Here is a 22,468-nt window from a genome sequence, read left to right as displayed (position 1 = left end):
GCTTGGCTAAAATCTCCTTTAGGTAACAGCCACCCACCCTTATCATTCATTCTAAGATTTTGAGTTCTTTGCTGTAAATTAGGAAGTATTCAATGTGATAAGTATGCGTATCTGCAAGGTTTTTCAACCTGCTCCAGCCCAATTCACCTTACCTATCTTACACACACCATCACCTTAATCATGTTCTTGAGGCCCAGTTCTGATTGCTTTACTCTGGTTTTAGGCTTGGCTACATCTGTTAAATTGAAACTATTGATCAGACCTGCATATGTCTTTAGAATAAATTTTGTTAGAAAAATCATGCGTTTTGGTAACTATGTATGATATCTATCAACTTGATCATTCTTTAAATAGTACCAAGAAGTGTTATCAACCCTTAACCTCCCTTCTAAGTGTCTTGTAACAGTTATGCATGATCTGAGCGAGCACATAGCACTAGAGTATTGGAACTGATGCTTCTCCAAAGCCAAGGGTGGCCTTAATTAGGGTGGGGAAAGAGGAATAGTGGGTGAGGTAGGGCAAATCACATGGGCATAATTTGATTCTAGTAATTTGCATAGCTTCTTGTTGTGGTTTAATGGAAGTAACTTTTTAAAAAATTTTTTATTGGAGTATAGCTGATTTACAATGTTCTGTTAGTTTCTGCTGTACAGCAAAGTGACTCAGTTATTCATATACATATAGCCACTCTGTTTTAGATTCTTTTCCCATACAGGCCACTACAGAGTATTGAGTATACTTGAGTTCCTTGTGCTAAACAGGAGGTTCTTATTAGTTATCTATTTTATATATAGTAGTGTGGGAAGTAACTTTTTCATTGTACCCACTGACACATTTAGCAGACACACCTTCACGTATTTATTTATTCATATCATAGTTCTGGAGTCTAGGGTACATTTACATAATTAAATACACAAATATTCTGAAAGCATTGATAATCACACTGGCACCTATCTCACATTTTTGTCTGTAATATGACTTTGTAAAATACCCTGAAAATTATTAAAGTGTATGAAGCTCTAGTATTTTATATGTCTGAAATAATATTCATTTAAAAAAATCTATTAAACCTGACAACCTATTCTTGGGTACAAGAGGCAAAACAGTTTTGTTTTGCCTTTAAAAACTTTTTTTCTTTCTTTAAAAAAAATTCTTGGCATGTGGAGCTTGGGAATATTAGCAGTAGATAATAAATAATTCAGAATTGGGAGACTACATGAGGGGTGTAAAGGCACTGTACTGGGAAAGGTATCTAAGATAATAAAACCACTTCTTTAAATCTTATTTAGATATAGACTTTGTACCTATTAAATCTAAATCATATTTAGATACAAATAATTACTATACAAAGAACATGTAACATGTAGTTTGTTATGCACAACTGGAAATAAGAATGTGAATCACCACTGCTGTAGGTTCAAAACAGCATGTTTGGACCACTCAAAAGCAGTGTCTTACAGGAATTAATAGTCACTCAATTTCTCCAGGCAGACAGTAGCTGACATATTGCTTTGACATTCTTCATGGTATCAAGTATTCAGAAACAAACATTTAACACCACATTAGGAACACTGAAAGGAAACATATGCAAATTTTCTAATGATAGGTTTGTGATAAATGAAAATCATTTTGAAGAAATTAGCTTAAAAAATGTTTTGTGGAATTTCAGAATCCTTTCTTCCTTTCCTATATCCTCTACTTTTGCTCTGTCCATTTCAATTTCTTTATCTTCAGTCCCATGAGTTTCTTTGGGTAGATGGGTAGGGTGAGTGGACAATGGTAATGAATCTGACTTCAAAGACTAGCTATAAGAAAAAGCACCGGGCTGGGGGGGTCAGAACCCCCGGGTGGTAATCCTGATTTTGTCATTAAACAACTTTGTGATACTGACAGAATCAAAGTTCTTTAAATTGTTCCTGTCTGTAAAGTTGAAAATAAGAGAAAATTGGACTAGAGAATTTGTAGGGCTCCTTCCAGCTCCAATTTCCACCAGTTTTTCTTTTCTAAATTGAATACTCTCCAACACAAAGCTACTCTGGTGTGTCAGAACATCCTGGGACTCTGTTTTGGTGCTTTTTGATCTGATGACAGAAGATGGCCTGCAGACGAATCAATAATGTAATTGGAAGCAGATAACAAAGCTGGGTGGATTGATGAATGGACAAGAGGAGACTGGAAAGGAAAAATGTACCTCTTTCACATGCCCGTAACACAAAGGTGTATCAGACTGTGAAGGAGGTCCATTTACTGAACTAGAAGGAACTGATTACGTACGCAGAAAATGTCAAAAGTTATAGGCTCAACAGCCATATTTGCACATGTATATATTCACTTTTCCATGCTAGTTATTCAGGATAGGAGTCCTGTTAAATTATACTGATTCCTAGTTACTGGCTTAGTAACAAGAATCTACAAAGGATCGTAATGCATTGATAAAGACAGGATTCTAGAAGACATTTACTATATATTGTTACCTTTAAAGTAACTTTTATAATTTTCAAAGTACTTTCACATACTTTCTGTGTTCCCTGTTTTCTTTACAACTATGAAAGGCAGTGAGGACAGCCATTACCATCTCCAGGTTACAGAGAAAGAAGCTGACACTCAGAAGATTCGGAAGCAGCTTTAGTGTCAAAAGGTCAGATGTTTGTAAATGATGAAGCTGAGGTCAGGTCCAGCTATTCTACTGCTAGTCCAGTGCTCTTTTCAAAATGCCACCTCACTATCTTACAGTGCATGATGCTGATTACAGAGACCATGTGGATGGATCCAAATACTATATCTTCAATATCAGAAAAACAACTTACCGCAATGTTCTGACTCAGACCTCTTGAATGACTTCCAAAAGCTGACTTATAGCCTCTGGGACATGAAAATGTTAAGGGATAATGAGAGGTCCAAAAAATGTACTGATAGCACTAAACATAAAACTATTTTCACAAATACCTAGTTAATGGAAAGGATTACTGGCAGTACCCTGATCTCTACATGCCCACGCACACACATAGAGCAATCACAGTGAGCCTGTCTTTTGACTACATGCTTTTAGAACATGATTAAGTCTGCTTAAAGTTTTTGTTCTTTTAAGAGGATCATTAGATAGATTCAAAATTTTTATCCACAGTATTGCTTGAATTTAAACGTACCAGAGTTTTTCTGTGTTCCAAAAATGTCAAAATAATTCTAAAGTACTAATCAATTATCAATCACCCATTTTTTTCCCAATATTTCCTTTCTTCTAAAAGGAAATTCTCTTTCCTGGTTTCTAAAGTAAAGTGATTTGATAAATAGTATTTTAAAAATGTGGATTATACCAAAATTAAGATTGTTCATTTTTTTCTTTCAGACCCATATTTTTCAGAATTTGAGACCAAACACTTAGTCTAAGATTTTTATATTTAAACTATATAAGGTTACCTTTTCCACTTAGGTAATTTTGCCTGTTTCCACTGAAATAAATACCTTGGTTATATACATACTGCTGAGGGCCTTGCTTAGACTAACTTTATTACAATAGGGAATGAGTTTAGAAAAATATTAACATATGAAGGTATCTAACCATCTTATATAAAATATCTCTAGTTTGTACAGATACGGAATTACTGAAATAACTTTTCCACAGACGTTAGGAATGTCACTTCAAACTCCTGATCGGAGAATCTGCTTACAGATGCACGAGCATTGTTCCTGATTTGGAGTCTCTTTTCCGCAGACATGGAAAGAATATGGGCCATAGTCTCAGCATAGTCTTCTTCACTTTCAGCCAGAAACCCAGTTCTCTCGCCTTGGTGAGGGACGACAATGTCGAGCTTCGGGCCCCCTGAATTGTGTGCAAGGACAATCGTGCCGGCTGCCATACACTCAACAATTCCTGAGAAACAGAAATCATGTCGTCTTTTAAGTTTCTGAATGTGTTCATAAGAACAAGGATGAGCAGAACCCTTTATAAATTTTAAGATTCACGGGCGATTTAAGTAAATGTATGTCTACAAATGCACTCGTTTAACTTCCCTGGTGAAAATAATTTTAAGTTTTTTAGTTATCAAAGCTTCATAATAATGCTACTTGTCTTTACTAAAACCGACAAGTAGATAGAAGAATAGTCTATAAAAAGTAAATATACTGCAGATAATAAAGCAAAGAAGACTAGAGAATGTTATTAGCAAGATGGTAGATAGCTAGTGGATATTAAAAGATAAAAAGGGGTAAAAAAGATATCACAAACATTAAAAGTTGAGTATCGGTGTTTTAATCTCATCGAAAGAAAATCTCTGCTTGTGACGTTCTTCCTGATATGTGAAGCAATCCATTGGCAAAAGTGTGTATATTTTTCTTCCTATTTGTAAGATTATATTTAATGATATTCTTTCCTTGTCAAAGACTCTCACTGCAGGCAGTGCTATTTCTTGTGCCTAAGAATGTTTCTGGGGCTTCCCTGGTGGCACAGTGGTTGAGAGTCCGCCTGCTGATGCAGGGGACGCGGGTTCGTGCCCCGGTCCAGGAAGATCCCACATGCCGCGAAGCGGCTGGGCCCGTGAGCCATGGCCGCTGAGCCTGCGCGTCCGGAGCCTGTGCTCCGTAACGGGAGAGGCCACAACAGTGACAGGCCCACGTACAGCAAAAAAAAAAAAAAAAGAATGTTTCTGAAAGTTGCATCACTAATGACACTTGCCAAGTTGAGTGTACAGAAAGTTTCTCACATCCTATTCAAGTTAATATCAAGCACATGTGAATGCTTTAGGGTGAGGCTGTAGTACAGAATGCATAAATTTTGTCCCCAGGAAATCTGAGACAAAGCAGGTGCTGGATGGGGTTTTTTCCCTATTCCATGAGCTGTGTTAATTCTATCTTTGGTAGGCCTTATACTTGAATAAACCAGATGTCTAATCAATAAATTATTTTCATGCTCGGAATTTCCGGGGTTTTTTTTGTTTTTTTAGAATTTCAGGTTTTTGTACTCTAGCACAGGTTGGTCTTATTTCTTACTGTAAGAAAACTTAACAGCAATGTGATTTAAGGTTTTGTTGTGTTTTTTAAGAGGGGGATGTGAGTGATTTAATTCATGGGTACTTTTAGAACCTGAAAGATAATCCCATTGCCTTTATTTTTCTAATTAAAGAATTCCTAAATAATTTGAAAATATAAAATATTCCTGAATTAGAAAAAAAAGGTATCAAAAACAAAATGTTCAAATTACAGCATTAGGAGAAAACAGGAAAAAAGTAAGCCATCTTCGTGAGGCACACTAAGTAAGGCTGGTGCTTCTGTTCCTGCCTGGATTTCTGGCAAATCTGAGACAACTGTATGCCGCCCAATAGCAGTGCTGAACTAAATGAAAGTTTTGATTAGTTTCTGCCAAATGATGTAGGTGAGGATATAAATTATTCTAGCCAGCCTTTCTTACCCATGTTTCAAGAGAGAACTAAGCCCTTCAGAAAATGATTTGATTTACTGTTTTCTTACTTCTCCAAAGGATGGTACAGGCTGATATCATCCTAGATGCACAGGAGAGAAGTTAAATCATTAACAACTGTTTCTGCAACACAGGCGAAATCTCTACAGAATTTTCTGCTAATGCTTTAATTTGAACTCTTATTTGAAAAATATGGAACACACCATAATATTCCGTTCCAGGCTGGATACCGTTCCTCTGTACTTTCTTGGAGACTTTGACCTAATCAATTTTACCCTCTCCCTCTAGAATCTTCCACTTCTCCCTCTCTACTGGCCCCTTCCTATCAGCCCTTAAGCTAGCTCAAACTCATAAGAACAAAGTCTCTGTGAGGGCACACACACACACACACACACACACACACACACACACACACACACACACACACACACACACACACACGCTCGCACACACACACACGCTCGCCAGGTCACAAGTCCGCCCCGGCCCGTGTCTCTCCTTCCATCTCCCTCTCACAGATAACTCAGGGCCCACGTGGGCTGCGCTCAGCGCTCCACTCGCCCCCCACCAGTGACCCTCACGCCCACTCCTCCGTCGACACTGCTCTCGCCCAGGTCGCCCCCCATGCCCTCATCTTGCCCAGTATCTGGGCAGCACTGGAACCTGTCGCCCTTTCCCTTCTTCCCTAAACCCTCACTTCCCTTGGTTTCCTTCCTTCGCCTTCACTGGCTACCCTTCTGCCAACTTGTGGCCTCTCACTGTTCTCAGCCTTTTGCACTGCGGGCCTCCTGTTGCTCTACAGACTCCCCTTAGGCCACCCCGTCCACATGCACATCCACGCCCACCGGGCTGCGGTACCCACCCGGACTACTCTGCAGCCTGTCTTCCTGGGCCAGCTCCCTCTCCTTACTTCAGACTCACACGTACGAGGCCCGCTGGACACACACACGTCCCTCAGCCAATTCCACTCCACGTGCTCGAAACTCAGCCCCTCGCTGCCTCTGCTCTTGGAGGCCTCTGTGGGCAAAAGCCACCACCATTCACACAGCTGTCCAAACTGAACACCTGAGGCCATTCCAGTAGAGCACACAATAAATAAAGAACCAAAAGGTTCTTCTGAGGAGCCTACCTGGAGACAGGGGTTCTCGGCCTTAGAGGCACAACAGAATCACCTGAGGGGCTTTCCCGAAACACCTCCACCTGGGCCCACCCAGAGATTCTGAGGTGGCTCCTCAGTGGGATTAGCATGAGGCCCAGGAATCTGAACCAGCACATTGATGGGGTTAGGTGGGGAGAGAAAATACAGCAGTGAAGAGCAGAGGCTGTCTGAATTCGAATCTGGGCTCTATCTCTTACTGTGTGACTGAACTTAGGCAAGGTCTAAACCCTCTCTGTGTCTGAGTTTACAAAATGGAAATAATCATAATACCTATTAAGTGACGTTCCAGAGAGAGTTAAATCAGATAATACTTGTAAAGACCTTGAGAGTGACCGCCACACAGTGAGTGGTCAATTAACATTAGCTATTATTATTGATTATATGTTTTACAGGGTCTCAAATGAGGAAAGCACACTTGGTGGACTCGGGGAAGAGACTGAGGACTTGCTGAAAACTTCCGGAATATTATCATTTTATCAAAATCACCTAAAATGTATATCTCATGGCACCAAACAAGTTGTTTACAGGACAAACTCACCAATCCCAAAATGCTCGTTCCACATGGTATGCAGACCAACTGTTGCTTCAGACAAGTAATTCTTTAATTCATCAAATGGAATGTTTATTTTAAATTCCACGTCTTCTTGAACTCCTAGGTCCTCAGAAAGCCTTCTCAGTTGGTTTACCCTAAGTTCATCGTCTTGGTTACGACAGCCTCCAATGAGGACAAGTTTAAGTGGAGGAAGTGACTCAGCCTCCTTTTTATTCAGCAATTTAGCAAAGGCTCTGATCTGCAAAGGATGATTCTTTTCAGGCCTGAACTGGCCGATCGAAACCAGTAAATGTCCTGAGGTTGTCTTCTCCTTGTGTAAGGGAATATCCAGAAATGTCTGCACATCACAAGGTGGATAAACAATATTAGTGCAATTCCCAACCTTCCACAGTGAGAGAATATGGTTTAGCGTCCAAGAAGAATTGACCATGACGACATCACTGCAAGAACCAGCAAGCCCATATAGAAAAGCAAATAGATAGTAGTAGATAAGCTTTACTTTGCTGAGAAAAGGATTCCTGGTGATGAAGGCTGCATTGTTAAATCTGACATTTTGATTCTTCACTACAGAGAGCATGTCCGTGCTGATGGTGGGATAATGAACATAGCTTCCAACTCGGCAACGGCCTAAATACCTAAACAGAGGAAGCGTGAAAGCATAGCCCATAGAATCGATGTAAACATCGGGAACACACTGCATCAGAGCTTCCCAGCCAAGAAAAATGGATCCCAGACTTTGGCCCAGCAGTGTGAAATGAGGATAGAGTGAATCTTCCACAAGGTAGCGCTTCCTTAATAAAACAAACTTCACTGGGCACGTTAATCTGATGTTAAATCTTCTGAAAGCACCTTCCAGTATCTGTTGACCACTGACATCAGCATCACCAGTATAAACAACATAAACTGCTTCAGGATACCTAAAACAGAATGTAACAGTTAAGAATTTCATTAGTTTAGGTTAAAATCAGTTTAGGTTGTAGATATTTTCTCACAATCATAAAGCAGCTTATTTTTAGACTAAAAAAATGTTTTCCACTGTTTTTTACTGACTCAACTCTCTCCTGGGTCTTCCACTGCCCTACAACTAAAATGTCAGTCCTCCAAAGGAGACTTCTAGTTCTTTGCTTTTCCCTCCACTAAGAGTTTCCCTCCAGCAGACATCAACAAAATTACTGATTTATAAATGAGACATTTTCATTTTTAAGAAGTATTCAAAAATTTTGACAACTTTCTCAGCATTATAATGGTAATGAAATATTAATAAAATATTCATAAACAAGAGTTAAAATTCACTAAAGGTATCTTTAGATAGGATCATAAATGCTAAAGCATTAGTGTTTTTAATCTGAGAAATGCACAAAGGTTTTAAGCTAGACCTTGTGCCTGCATCACAATTAGATATAATTATAATGGAAATATGGAAAAGTACATTCTTATGATTTTAACACTTTGGCCTCACTCTGGCTGTGTTTATAATTATTCTGAGTCATACAGAACATTTATTAACTTACCTAGTGTGAGCTACTAGGTTCTACAGAATAAGGGATGATGGAGAGTCTTTATCCTCAAGGAGCTCAGTCCAGTGGAGAGAACAGATATATAAACAAATAATGTGCTGTGTACTGATGAAGACCCCAGGATGCTGTGATGTCTAAAGGATGAGCATCTAATCACTCCTCCCTAGCCCCCCTCCCAGCAACTAGATTGAGCCTTTTAAATGCAAAAAGGATGGTCATCTATGGCAGCTTAAAGATGGCCACAAAATCTTTGACACTTTTCCCGTTGAGAGGTGGATCTATGTCCCCTCCCCTGGAGTAACAGTGGGCTCTTGACTGCTTTTACCAACAGAATATGGCAAAAGTGACATTGTGCCAGTTTCTGGACCCAGGCTCTAAGAGACTGGCACCTTTCTACTTCACTCTAAGGGGAGACAGCTGTCATGTAAGAAGTCCTGCTATCCTGAGACCGCCATGTTGTGTGCAAGCCCAAGCTAGTCACACGGAGAAGCTGCTTGGTGACAGAGATGCCTGACCCAGTCATTCCAGGCCAGGAACCAGATCTGTGAGGGAAGAAGCCTTCCGACAACTCCAGCCCCAGCTGCCATCTAACTGCAACAGTTTGAGCGTGAAGGATACCAAACAGGGCCTGTCAACTTCGAAACTCTGAGAAATAATAATATATTTTTGTTTTAAGCCATTCAATTTGGGGTGGTTTATGAAGCAGCAGTAGATAAGCAGAATATCTCTGTTTAAAAACCCTCATATGGTTTTCCACAGCACTTGGAATAAAGTCTAAACTCCTCACCCTGCTCGCTCAAGCCCTGTGCACTGGGCGCCGCCTCCCTCTGGAACCCCCTGCCCCCCAACTCTCTCACTTGCTCAGCAGGGTTCAGCCAAACTGGATTCCCTTCTCTGAACAAGCCAGCCTCCTTCCAGTCTTAGGGGACATGCAGCAGTTGCTCCCTCTGCTTTGAATTCTTTTGTCACCCTCACTGTCTTTTCATAAAGTGAGCAGGACAGCGTATGTTTAGAACATGGGCTCTAGGAACTCAGTTCCCCTGTCTGTCAAATGAGGATAACAGTAACCACCTCGCTAGGTTGTAATGAGGACTGAGTCACCTAACACGTGTGAAACACTTCAAACCACACCCGGCAGACAGTAAAAGCTCAGTAAACGTCAGCTATTTTTGTCGGTCAGAATTTAGTTGTGCTATTTCCTCAGAGACTGTACCTAATTTACTCAGCCTAAATGGTGGAGTCACTCTCATATTACCCTATTTGAATTTCTTATATAACACTTCTCACCATTTGATATTTTCTGTTTATTATCTTGTCTCTCTCTCAACTGAAATCTAAGGTCTATAAGAGGGACTTGATCTATCTTGTTCACAATTTAAATTCAACCCCTTAGAACACTGCTTGACATTGGTTGGCCAAAAAGTTGGTTCGGGGTTTTCGCAAGATGTTACAGCGAAACCTGAACGAACTTTTTGGCCAATCCAATACATAGTAGGTCCTCCCCGCTTCCCCCACTCCCCAAATATAGGGAGACTGAATGAAAAGTGTACTGTAGCTTATGCTGAGTCAGGAAAGACTTGCAGGACTTACCTAAGGAGAAAAAGGTTATTTCAGAAAAAAAGGAACACTAGATGGAAAGGCAAGGAATCTTGAGAGGGCATGATGCTCCTAGGTCAGTATGCTGGAGCAAAGTATGTGTGAGGGGACGGGAAGGATGAGAAACAAAATGTGGCAGGAGCAAGATGAAAAAGTATCTTCTACGTCATACTAATTATTTGGATTTTTTTTCTCATCAGTCAGGTAGAGGAGTAATAGGGGTTGCTGGGGAGTATGAGTACAGGTATCACGAAACTTGACCACTGCCCTCAAGGGTAATCTAGAGACAAGGCTCATGCACAGTGTTACGAGAAGGAAAGAACAGTATGGACTACAGTAGGAAGGCTTCAAGGAGGTGGGAATTAAGCTGGGATTTAAGAAAATTCTCTGGATTTAGGCAGTTATGGGAGATGGCAGAGGATACACAGCGACGGTGGTTAGAAGCCAAGAAGGGCCAAGAATGTAGACATGTAGAGCTAAGGGCATTACATGGGAAGACTCTGAAACTGAATGAAGGGCGTGTGCCAGGAAGTAGGGTCGCCATGGAAGGATAATAGTTTTCCTCATATAATGAAACAATAATGAAACCTGTATTTTGCTGTGCCTTTTCTTTTCTTGTGGGATAGGGGTGGGGAGAAGGAAGCCTAGAACATTAAAAGATGTGTAACACCGAATTCTTTCTAACATGGTAACTTACTTAAGACTATCCAACTGATAATGATATCAAAATCAGAATCAAACAGATGCTTTCAGAGAGATTATTTCCTGTGTGCCACCATTGACTGAAAGTATTCAGGTTTAAAGTGCTTCACAGTACTTGGTATATTTCTGTTTATCATTCAATCTCTTCTCCACATACTCTCTCAAGTTATCCCCACTAAATTATGCCATAAAAGGGCAGATACTTCCCCTTTCTGTTTCTTTATCATATCAAGTAAAATGCAGTAGCATATTGTAAGACAGGTTGGCATATGAGCAGTGTTTCCTTACTGAAGAATAGTTTAAAAAAGGAATCCCTGGCTATGACTAGAGAAAGATACATTCTGGGTGATGATTTTTTACAAAAATAGTAACAATATACCAAATTGTTAAGAAAGATGCATACCTACTTTTTCTGAAGAGCCCTTAAGGCACACCATAACACTCTTTCTCCTCCTCCGCCAGCGTTGCAGTAGGGATGGAAAAATGCAATCACCGTTTGATTTCTCCCAGTTTTGCTAGCTGAGCCCGACTTTTTCTTTCTCTGTAGCAGCAGTCTGATTCCCCAAAGGACACTGAGTAGACACACACATAAAACTCCACATACAACTAGCCCAGGGAAGAATAATGAATAAAAAAACCTGAAATGAGAGGGAAAGCGGGGTGAAAATGGATATAATGCCCATTTAAAAAAGGCTACAAATTAAAGTCTACTTTCACATAACTGCTTTATATATTAGCAGCAAAGAAAATTTTTATAGCTTGTGAGTCTAACAAAATACTCAGTTATTAAAATTTAATGCTACAAAATATCTAATGTCAAAAGTGCAGGTCCCCTTTAATTCCACAGCATGTTGGCAATTCAACGTACTTTTTCTTTTTAATCAGCAGTAAAAATCAATGTTGAGCCACCTTTCTCCTAACTCAGTATATGTGTTAAGGGATTAAAATAAATTTAATTATTAACCTAAACAAGATATGACTGGGAAAGGCATCTGACCCTCAAAATGACAATATGTAATCCAAAGAAATATTCCATAGTCAATATTCCACAGCTAAAAGTTTGGTGAGACACTAAATCATCTTTATTATCTCACTTTGCCTCAAGCAGAATTTTTTTCCTTTTTCTTTTTTGGCCTTGCCATGCGGCTTGTGGGATCTTAGTTCCCCAACCAGGGATCGAACCCTTACCCTGCAGTGGAAGCTCAGCATCTTAATCGCTGGATGGCCAGGGAACTCCCAAGTAGAACAATTTTTGAGGGAAGGGGAATGGAGCTTAGATTTTTCCAGTTCAATTCTGAGTTTTGCATCTGATCTCTTTACATGACCCTGAAACCACTGTCTTCCCATGTGCCTCACTCCCACAGTCACTGCTGCAAGGTTCTCTATTACTGCCAGGTCGACTGAGGCTCTGCAGAGGACCCAGGCCTGTTCACCACCATATCCCAATGCCTAGCATCGTAACTGGCTAAGAAGGCAGTCAAAAAACATTTGTTGAATGAATACAAAATTTTATTACATCCTCAGATGTCTTTATTTTTTTGGGGGGGGGGCGGTGTTTCCATACGACAAATGTGTCATACCGAAATGCAAGACTTTTAATAATAGAAACCATTATCTTGGCTTTCTCACAACCTTATGAAACAGTACTTCATGTGTGTAAGAATTTTTTTTTAACATCTTTACTGGAGTATAATTGCTTTACAATGGTGTGTTAGTTTCTCCTCAGATGTCTCTTAAATTATGTTAAATCGTTTTTTCAAGGTATGGTTTTCTCATAGGGTTGGCTAATATAGCTGGTACCTAACACTTTTTTTTAATACGCTGCCTACCCTTTATAAAGGATTTGAGGGGCCTATAAGACATAAAAACAATACTAAAACTTAAATAATGAAAAGTCAAGACCAGGGAACGTATATGGTTAAAGTATGTTGGGGCGTGGGGAGGGGAGTGGAGACGGGGGGTGGAGGGCACAGAGATGCAAGCTCTAAATTTGTACACAGTAGTGAACGGCAGATTGGGTTCTGGGCTGCTTAGTGACCAAACCAAATAGGGGGATATTCTGTGTAGTTACATGGTTTTCATTGTCCCTAAGTAGAAAACATACAAATTCTTTAGAGGAATAAATATTTTATTGATATTTAGTTTTGAAATAAATTTCTCATGCGGGATTTCTTATTGTGAACAAGTCCATTACTTGATGATTTGGTCTCAGGACACCTTTATAAATCTTAAAAACTGCTGAGGACTCCATCCAGTTTTTGTCTACATCAGGTTTCTCAACCACAGCACTACTGACATTTTGGACCAGATAATTCTTTGTTGTGTGCATTATAGAATGTTTAACTGCATCCCTGGTCTTGACACACTGGATGCCAGGAGCATCCTCCCAAACAGGACAATCAAAAATATCTTGAGACACTGCCAAATGTCCTGCAGGGGCAAAATCACCTCTGACTGAGAACCACTGTTACACTGATTATATCTACCAATATTTAACATATTAGACATTAAAACTGAGAAACTTTTTAAAAATTATGAATCCATTAAAGAAATAAATCCATTATATAACATAAACATATTTTTATTTTAAAAAACTTATGTTTTCTAAACCAAAATAAGTAGTAAGGAGGGTGTCACTGTTTTTAATGTCTGGCTTAACAGAAGACAGTGGCTTCTCATATGTGCTTCTGCATTCAATCTGTAACGATATGTTGTTCTGGTTCAAGTATACGAAGAAAACCCAGGCTCACTCACATATGTAGCAGGAAAAGAGAGGAGTATTTTTAAATGGCCTATTCTGGCTACTAATATTCTTCTGTAATACTATACCGAATCAGACAAGTGGCAATTTCTTAATAGTCAATTGCAACATGGAATCTGAAACCCTATCAATGCCCTTTCCATGCTCTGTTACACTGGAATCTATTGGTTTATCTTGCCCTTTGAATGGAACTTTTCTGCATGTGTGATTTTGTAACACTGTGACTTATTTGGGCAATATTGGTTCACGAGTAATGGAGAGTTTCCAAATGTTGACACATTTCTTTATACAATACCCCAAAATCACACTTGTTAAGATTACTACCCATCTCATCAGAAAAAATCTTTTAAGCATTGGAAAATGGTCAAGGTCAGAATGGCAGATACAAGTTTCCCAAAATTCTAACTTTCACTTGAAAGCTCAAACTTTATCATTAGCAACAAATTCTGTCACTTGTTTTGTTTCTGTTTTGTTTTTTTTTTGGCCGCACACACAGCTTCCGGGATCCCCGACCAGGGATTGAACCTGTGGCCCCTGCAGTGGATGCGCAGAGTTCTAACCACTGGACTGCCAGGGAATTCCCAGTCACTTGTTTTCTTTGAAGTAACAGGGTCAATCATTCATTTTCAAGAAAATATCTACTAAATACCCAAGTCAGTTTGTCTGTCAGTCGGTCTTTCAAATAAAAACTGTGTCCTGTAAAAAGTAGGTGTCTAATTCAACTTGCAATGTAGACAATCATACTAGAGGTTTTCCTTGAGATAACCATTTTACTTTGGTATGTCGAAGTGCTTTATGTGTTCCCCCCATTTTGTCATACAGAATATTAAAAAGATATGTACTCGGGCTTCCCTGGTGGCGCAGTGGTTGAGAGCCCGCCTGCCGATGCAGGAGACATGGGTTCGTGCCCCAGTCCGGGAGGATCCCACATGCCGTGGAGCGGCTGGGCCCGTGAGCCATGACCGCTGAGCCTGCGCGTCCGGAGCCTGTGCTCCGCAACGGGAGAGGCCACAACAGTGAGAGGCCCGTGTACCGCAAAAACAAACAAACAAAAACAAACAAACAGAAAAAGATATGTACTCAAGGGTTGAGATTTAAGAAAATTAATAATTTTTACTGCTTCATCAAGGACATTCTTAGCAAGTGCATGGAGGTGAAACACAATGACTACTAGTACAGTTTGATGTCACTGCCTTGATTTGTGCTAAGTAACAGTTTTATCCACCATTACTTTTGCACTATCAGTGCAAATGTCAACAAAATGAAAGAGGCAAACGTTATCCCAACATTATTATAAAAATAATTTTGACCTTGAGGACCCACTGAAAGGGTCTTGGGGATTTGCAGGGGTCTATGGACCACACTTTAAGAACCACTGCTGTAAAAGATGAAGAGCTTGACAGAAGTGGTAAGATTGGCCACTTAATGTTTGGAATATATCAGTTCATAAAAGCCGTATTATCTTGGATAGTTAGCTTTCCCAGGACAAGACCAAAAGTCTGTTTAATTTAAAATGTAGCTGACTCACAGAATCCAAAGATTTTTATGACATTTCCTTCAAATGACTTAAGTGGGAAAATAAATGTGATAGGATTTTCAAACTGAACTATTCAACTGAAAATCAGAAAAAAAAATCATATTAATGACCAAAATTGAGCCAGTCCTTTGTTTTGAGTCTGTTAGTTTCAAAGATACACATACAGGTTCTATAAAGAAATTTATTAAACATCCTACAGTACTTGCACATCAACATCAACCATTTTAGAATTTGTTTAAATATAACTAAAATGTGTGCCATTAAATATTTACTCATATTTAAACACAAGACTTTGAAAAGGTAACTGTAATCAACAGTGAATCAAACATTCCATTCAGCAAACTTTTACTTAGTCATTATTATGTGCAAAGCAGGGAGTTCGGGATATTTCAAATGGCAGGGAAGAATATGAACGCTCTGAAAATACTTTCCTGTTCCAATGATTTAAATAATCATTACAGAACTTGTAGTAGAGGGGGCAATAATGAAGAAATAATACCTGAATTTTGGAGAGAATAAATATACACTGCTATTCAGGATGCTATCGTATTAATGATAAAATTTCAACCTGAACAAAAATATGTAGGTGTTAAAAGAGCTGTGTAGGTGGAATATACTAGGTCTTCTGTTTTACTAGTGTAAGTCAACACATGTAGTAGTATTAGTATTACAGTAGTAGTAGTAGTATTACAACAGTAGTAGTAGTAGTATTACAACAACAAACGTGGAAAAAAGGTCTGGGAGTTTTTTCACCAAACTGTTAACAATAGTTGTCTCTGGATGGTAGCATTCCTGGAGACTTCTGTTTTGCTCATTTATTTCCTAACTTTTTTACAAGAAACAACGTATTACCTATGCAATGACGACAAGGTAGAAATATTTTATATAACTATTCTTACATCAATCAGAAAAGAAATCAATGGAAACTCAAGAAGAGGATTCAACATAAACTTGACATTTAAATGACATATGCTAACAATGACAGTTCTGGTGAGTGAAAGAAGACAAACTAAGACAAGAAAAAGGAAGACCCGGTTTCTTCTTCACCAAAAAGAACATGATAGATTGGAAAATGATTCGTGGCTCAACCATAAAGGAAAATGAGGAATGAATGCGAATAACTTATGACAGACGAATAAGAGTGCGAATAAGAGAAAGAAAAAGCTAAAGCCGGGAGGGAAACTCGAGCCCTCAGCCAGCAATGGGGCAGGGAAAGAAAACGCGGTAAACTGAGTCTTTAACGCAGCCTCTTTGTCTATCTAGAAGACCCCAAAGGGAGAGGAAACGGTCACTGGCCTTGAGAAAATAGCTTAGACTCGTGACAAGGAAAGCCCTTCTTCTCAAACATTAGTCGCACTGGGAGGACAAATACAACTGCGGCACGGAAAACGCCTGCGAGCCCACACCACCCGCTCCTCACCTCAATAACTCGCCCAAGCACCAACCCCTTGCGGCGACCGCCATCTTCCGCCGACCCACGATCTCGGGAAGCGCTTCGTTGTTCCTCTTCTCTATTGGCTCCTGAGGAAACGTTCGGTCACCCCCGCCCACACAGGGGCGATTGTGCATTTCAATTGGTTGCTGGTAGTAGCTTCCCACGGCCTTCCAGCCAATCGAATCTCCCGCGGGGGTGGAGAAGTTTTCGGCGTGGCGTACTCTGGCCCGGCCCCCCGTGGGCGGAGCCACAAGGGGGTTGGGCATGGGGAGGGCGTGGCCTGTGATGGACAGCCGGCGCTCCCGCCCTCGGCCCCCTCCCCCACTGAAGACCCCGCTCTGGCGCCCCCGCCCCCAGTCTTAGAGCCTGCTGCCCGTTGGAGACCAATGGGAGGCTCATGCGCGTCTCAGATCGATTTTCCAGGTGCGGAGTTCACTCCCGCAGCTGCTGTGGCATTTCGGACCCGCGGCGCCCTGGAGCCCGGCGCGGCGCTCCAGAGGGAGCTGCGCAGAGCGGACCCGAAGCCGGCCCTCGCCACGCCGCACCTTCCCAGCCGGCGGTGGTCGAGCCTTGGGATCTGCATCCCCCGCCCTGGTCTACGCGGCTCGCCCTCCTTCCTTTTCTCTCCGGCGCACGCCCGAGGCTGAAGACCTCTGCGCACCGGCCCCTGAGGTAGCGGAGACCCGGCAGGGGGGACGGGTCCGCCTCGCCTGGGTTTCAGCTCGGCCGAGGACTCTCGGGCACCGGCAGGCCTGTCTCCGTGTGTGGGTGAGGGTTCCCGGCCCACCCTCCCCTCTGGGGCGCAATGGCGCGCAAGTTTGAATTAGCAGGTGTGATGAGGGCTGACGATTCCTCGTCTGAAATGCAGGTGTCGGTTCGGGTTAGAACCAAACCACGAGGGTGCCATCCACTGCGCGCTCTTCTTCTCCCGGGGTTTTAACATAGCGCTTCTCCTCCCCTGACCAGGTGACCTTGGGCTCTGGGTTGCATCACAGAAGAAATTAGTTCCTCCGGGAGATGAAGCCTCAGCAGGAGAGACAGATTACAGATCGTGAAAAGGCAAGTCGGAGAGTGAGTTTCCTTCCCGGGGCTCTGTGTGCGCACACCTGCCTGGAGGACCTTTCGCGCCCGCCTGCGGTCCTTACTGGGTTCCTTGGTGTGCGCGGGGGAGGCCCGGCGCGTGGTTTGTTAGAATACCCTTTAGGAAGGGCATGCTATTAACTGTTTTTCAGAACAGTTTAAAACGCACCACTTTTCTGTTCGTCTGCTGTTGAGAAGTTTGATGCTGGAGAGGTAAAGTGAGAGTTGAGTTGCTGTGTAAGATCCCTGATTGGTCAGTACGATTAAATTAACTACCTTGAAAAGTTATTCAAGAGTTGGTGCATAGACCCCTTTATGATCTATCCAGGTCCTGCAACGGTTGTTTGTTTGTTTTTTTGTTTGTTTTTGAAGAACTATTTTGAGTTCATTTAAGTCATGCAAGTAATACATTAGTGCGGCCTCTTAAAATGCAAATAGTACAGAAATATTTAGCACGAAAAGCAGATCCATTTTCCAGTCTTTTTCTGCTCATGTACATATGTCTTCATCCATTCAGCAAATGCTCATTGAAAACTTGATATTTTTCAGGCACAGTTTTGAAACGCACAGTGGTGTTAACATGTATCTATCGTGTTAATGCTTATCTATATCTCCAGAGAAATCTTTAGGTTCTTGTGTGTGTGGTTTTAGAATATTTGCTTGTTTTACATAAGTAAATGTAGTGTGTATTCTCCAACCTCCAACCTTTTTTTTTGTTGTTGTTATTTTTATTTATTTTATTTATTTTGGCTACGCTGGGCCTTAGTTGCGGCACGCGGGATCTTTTTTTATTTAGTTGTGGCATGCAGACTTCTTAGTTGTGGCATGCATGTGGGATCTAGTTCCCCAACCAGGGATGGAACCTGGGCCCCCTGCCTTGGGAGCACGGAGTCTTACCCACTGGACCACCAGAGAAGTCCCCCTCCAACCTTTTTTTCCCCCAATTTAACAATATATTTTGGAGATTTTTCATGCTGGTACATAAGCATCTGTGTTACTTAGTCTCACCTCTGCACAGTACGGATGCACCATAGTGTATTTATTCTTTTCTCATGGGTGGACATTCGGGTTGCTTCTGTTTTGACCCCCTCACACGCCATACTGTAGTGGACATCCTTGTATGTGATTTTTCATGCTGACCTTTGAGTATTTCTCTAGGATAGGTCCCCAGGCCAGGATTGCTGGTCTGAAGAGTAGCCTGTGCCTTTTCTACAGATTTCAGAAATCAATTCGACAACATTATTGTGTGCCTTTTTGGGGTGAAATTCATCTAGGCCCTGGTGGCGTAGAAGTGAAAGATAAATGGATTAATGGATGGACAGAGAGAGGCTGGTCAGTAGATGATTCTTCATGGGATGACTCTGCATTTAATGGAGGAGCTGGGAGAGCACCTGTGAGGGAGGGGCAGCTTGTATGGAAGAGGAGACTCTTCCAGCCCCCTGCCGTGCCCCCATCTCTCTGCCCAGCAGAAAAATCCTTATCTTTCCAGATCAAGCTCAAGACCTGCCTCTTCTTGACACTGTGTAACTGCCTCTGCTCATGCCACACCTCACCCTCTTCTGGATTCCTTTGATAATGGTATTAGCCAACATTATTGAGCTTACTATGTGCTGGACACTGTATTGAAGCACTTTATATTCCTCCAGGTACACTCAGTTAATCGTCACAAAACCTTTTGATGTAGGTATTTTCTTGTCATCACCATGTATTCAATAATTTTTTTAGTACAGGCATACCTTGGAGATACTGTGGGTTCAATTCCAGACCATGATAGTAAAGCAAACAGGCACTTTTTGGTTTCCCAGTGCATATAAAAGTTATGTTTACCCTATACTGCAGTCTATAAAGTGTCCAATAGCATCATGTCTAAAAGAAAATGTACATATCTTAATTTAAAAATAACTTTATTGTTAAAAAATACTAACCATCATCTGGGCCTTCAGTGAGTTGTAATCTTTTTGCCAGTGGTGGGTCTTGCCACTACCAACTAAGAATTGTCACTCACCACGTGGTTCTACAAGAATGAAGTCACTGGCCACTGCAGTTACTGACCTTCAGCACACCCTGAAAGGAGTTAAGGGCCGAGGCAGGAGATCAGGAATGAGGTACTCTGTGCTTTGGGAAAAACTGGCGGAACAGGCCTTCAGATAGTTAGATATTTTCAAGAGATTTTATGAGCCCAATTTCTTGTATCTTCTCATATCTAGAAAAGCACTAAAATCATTAATGGAGACCTCTGCTCCTCATGACTAGCAGCAACCTTCTGCCAAAAGGTATGCTCGATTGCATGCATCTCCCCTTCACTAAAATCGTATATATACTGACTCCCCCCCATCCCCCCACCTCACCCCACCCCCTCACCTTCGGTCAATACCTCATTGTGGATGGCTGCTGACTGATCACATGGTGGTTGCTGAAGGTAGGGGTGACTACTGCAACTTCTTAAAATAAGACAGCAGTGAAGTTTGCCACATTGGGACTTGCCTGCGGTCCAGTGGTTAAGACTTTGCCTTCCAGTGCAGGGGGTGTGGGTTCAATCCCTGGTCGGGGAGCTAAGATCCTATGTGCCTTGCGACCAAAAAACATGAAACAGAAGTAATGTAACAAATTCAGTAAAGACTTTAAAATGGTCCACATCAAAAAAATCTTAAAAAAAAAAAAAGTTTGCCACATCGATTGACTCTTCCTTTCGTGAATGATTTCTCTGTAGCATGCAATGCTGTTTTTTTTTCTCTTTATAAATTTTATTTATTTATTTTTGGCTGCATCAGGTCTTCGTTGCTGCTCGCGGGCCTTCTCTAGTTGTGGCGAGCAGGGGACTACTCTTTGTTGCAGTGCGTGGGCTTATCGTTTCAGTGGCTTCTCTTGTTTCGGAGCACGGGCTCTAGGCACACGGGCTTCAGTAGTTGTGGCACGCAGGCTCAGTAGTTGCAGCACACGGGCTTGGTTGCTCTGCGGCACGTGGGATCTTCCTGGACCAGGGCTCGAACCCATGTCCCCTGCATTGGCAGGCAGATTCTTAACCACTGCGCCACCAGGGAAGCCCGCAATGCTGTTTGATAGCATTTTACCCGCAGTAGAACTTCTTTCATAATGGGAGTCAATCCTTTCAAACCCTGCCACTGTTTTATCAACTAGTTTGGTAAAGTTTATGTAATATTCTGAATCTTTTTTTGTCATTTCAACAATCTTCACAGCATCTTCACCAAGAGTGCATTCCATGTATGAGCAAACCACTTTTTTGCTCATCCGTAAGAAGCAACTCCTCATTGATGAACGTTTATCATGAGATTGCAGCAGTTCAGTTACTTCTTCAGGCTACACTTCTAATTCTAGTTCTCTTGCTTTTCCACCACATCTGCAGTTATTTCCTCCACTTGAACCCCTCAAGGTCACGAGGGTTGGAATCAATTTCTTCCAAACTCTTGTTAATGTTGATACACTGACCTCTTCCCATGAATCATGAATGTTCTTAATGGCATCTAGAATGGTGACTCCTTTCAGGTTTTCAGTTGACTTTGCCCAGATCCATCAGAGGAGTCACTATCTATGGCAGCTATAGCTTTACAAAACGTATTTCTTGGGCTTCCCTGGTGGCGCAGTGGTTGAGAGTCTGCCTGCCGATGCAGGGGACGCGGGTTTGTGCCCCAGTCCGGGAAGATCCCACATGCTGCGGAGCAGCTGGGCCTGTGAGCCATGGCCACTGAGCCTGTGCATCCAGAGCCTGTGCTCCGCAACGGGAGAGGCCACAGCAGTGAGAGGCCCGCGTACCGCAAAAAAAAACAAAAACAAAAACGTATTTCTTAAATAATAAGATTTGAAAGTCGAAGTGACTCCTTGATCCATGAGCTGCGGAATGGATTTTTTTGTTAGCGGGCATGAAAACAATATGAATCGCCTTGTATTGGGTTGGCCAAAAAGTTCGTCTGGGTTTTTCCATGACATCTTACAGAAAACACGAATGAACTTTTTAGCCAACCCAATACGTGCTCATCAGAGCTCTTGGGTGACCAGGTGCATTGTCAATGAGCAGTAATATTTTGAAAGGAATCCTTTTTTTCTGAGCAGTATGTCTCAAATGTGGGCTTAAAATATTCAGTAAAACATGTAGACAGATGTGCTGTCATGTTGGCCTTGTTTCATTTGTAGAGCACAAGTAGATTTAGCATAATTCGTAAAGGCCCTAGGATTTTCAGAAGGGCGCTGGCTTCAACTTAAAATCACCAGCTACATTAGCCTCTAACAAGAGAGTCAGCCTGTCCTTTGAAGTTTTGAGGCCAGGCATTGACTTATTTCTATTTACAAAAGTCCTAGATGGCATTTTCCAGTAGAAGGCTGTTTTGTCTACGTTGAAACTCTGTGGTTTAGTGTAGCCACCTTTGTTCATTATCTTGGCTAGATCTTGTGGACAACTTGCTGCAGCTTCTACGTCAGCACTTGCTGCTTTACTTTGCACTTTTATGTTACGGAGACGGCTTCTTTCCTTCAACTTCATGAACCAACCTCTGCTAGCTTCAGACTTTTGTTCCGCGGCTTCCTCACCTCTCTTAGGCTTCATAGAATTGTAGAAAGTTAGGCCCTTGCTCTGAACTGCTGGTTGGTGGAGCAGTCAACACACACATTTTATCAACTAAGTTCATCATCTTATATGGGGGCAGTTTGTGGTGCCCCCAAATAATTATAATAGTAACATCGAAGATCACAGATCACCATAA

General features: G+C 41.6%; 1 protein-coding gene across 1 annotated transcript; it reads right to left on the bottom strand.

Annotated features, from left to right (window-relative positions):
* Positions 1-834: 834 nt before the first annotated feature.
* Positions 835-16,800, bottom strand: ALG11 (ALG11 alpha-1,2-mannosyltransferase). The gene is made up of 4 exons (XM_067713104.1): positions 16,659-16,800; positions 11,348-11,578; positions 7,111-8,042; positions 835-3,871 (listed from the first exon to the last, which is right to left on the bottom strand). Exons 1-4 carry the CDS (start codon positions 16,700-16,702, stop codon positions 3,600-3,602), a joined length of 1,479 nt encoding a protein of 492 aa, XP_067569205.1. The 5' UTR covers positions 16,703-16,800; the 3' UTR covers positions 835-3,599.
* Between the last annotated feature and the right edge of the window lie 5,668 nt (positions 16,801-22,468).

This window comes from Pseudorca crassidens, chromosome 18 (assembly GCF_039906515.1).
Source record: "Pseudorca crassidens isolate mPseCra1 chromosome 18, mPseCra1.hap1, whole genome shotgun sequence".
NCBI classification, from domain to species: Eukaryota; Metazoa; Chordata; class Mammalia; order Artiodactyla; family Delphinidae; genus Pseudorca; species Pseudorca crassidens.
This window is presented reverse-complemented; position numbering and strand designations above follow the sequence as displayed.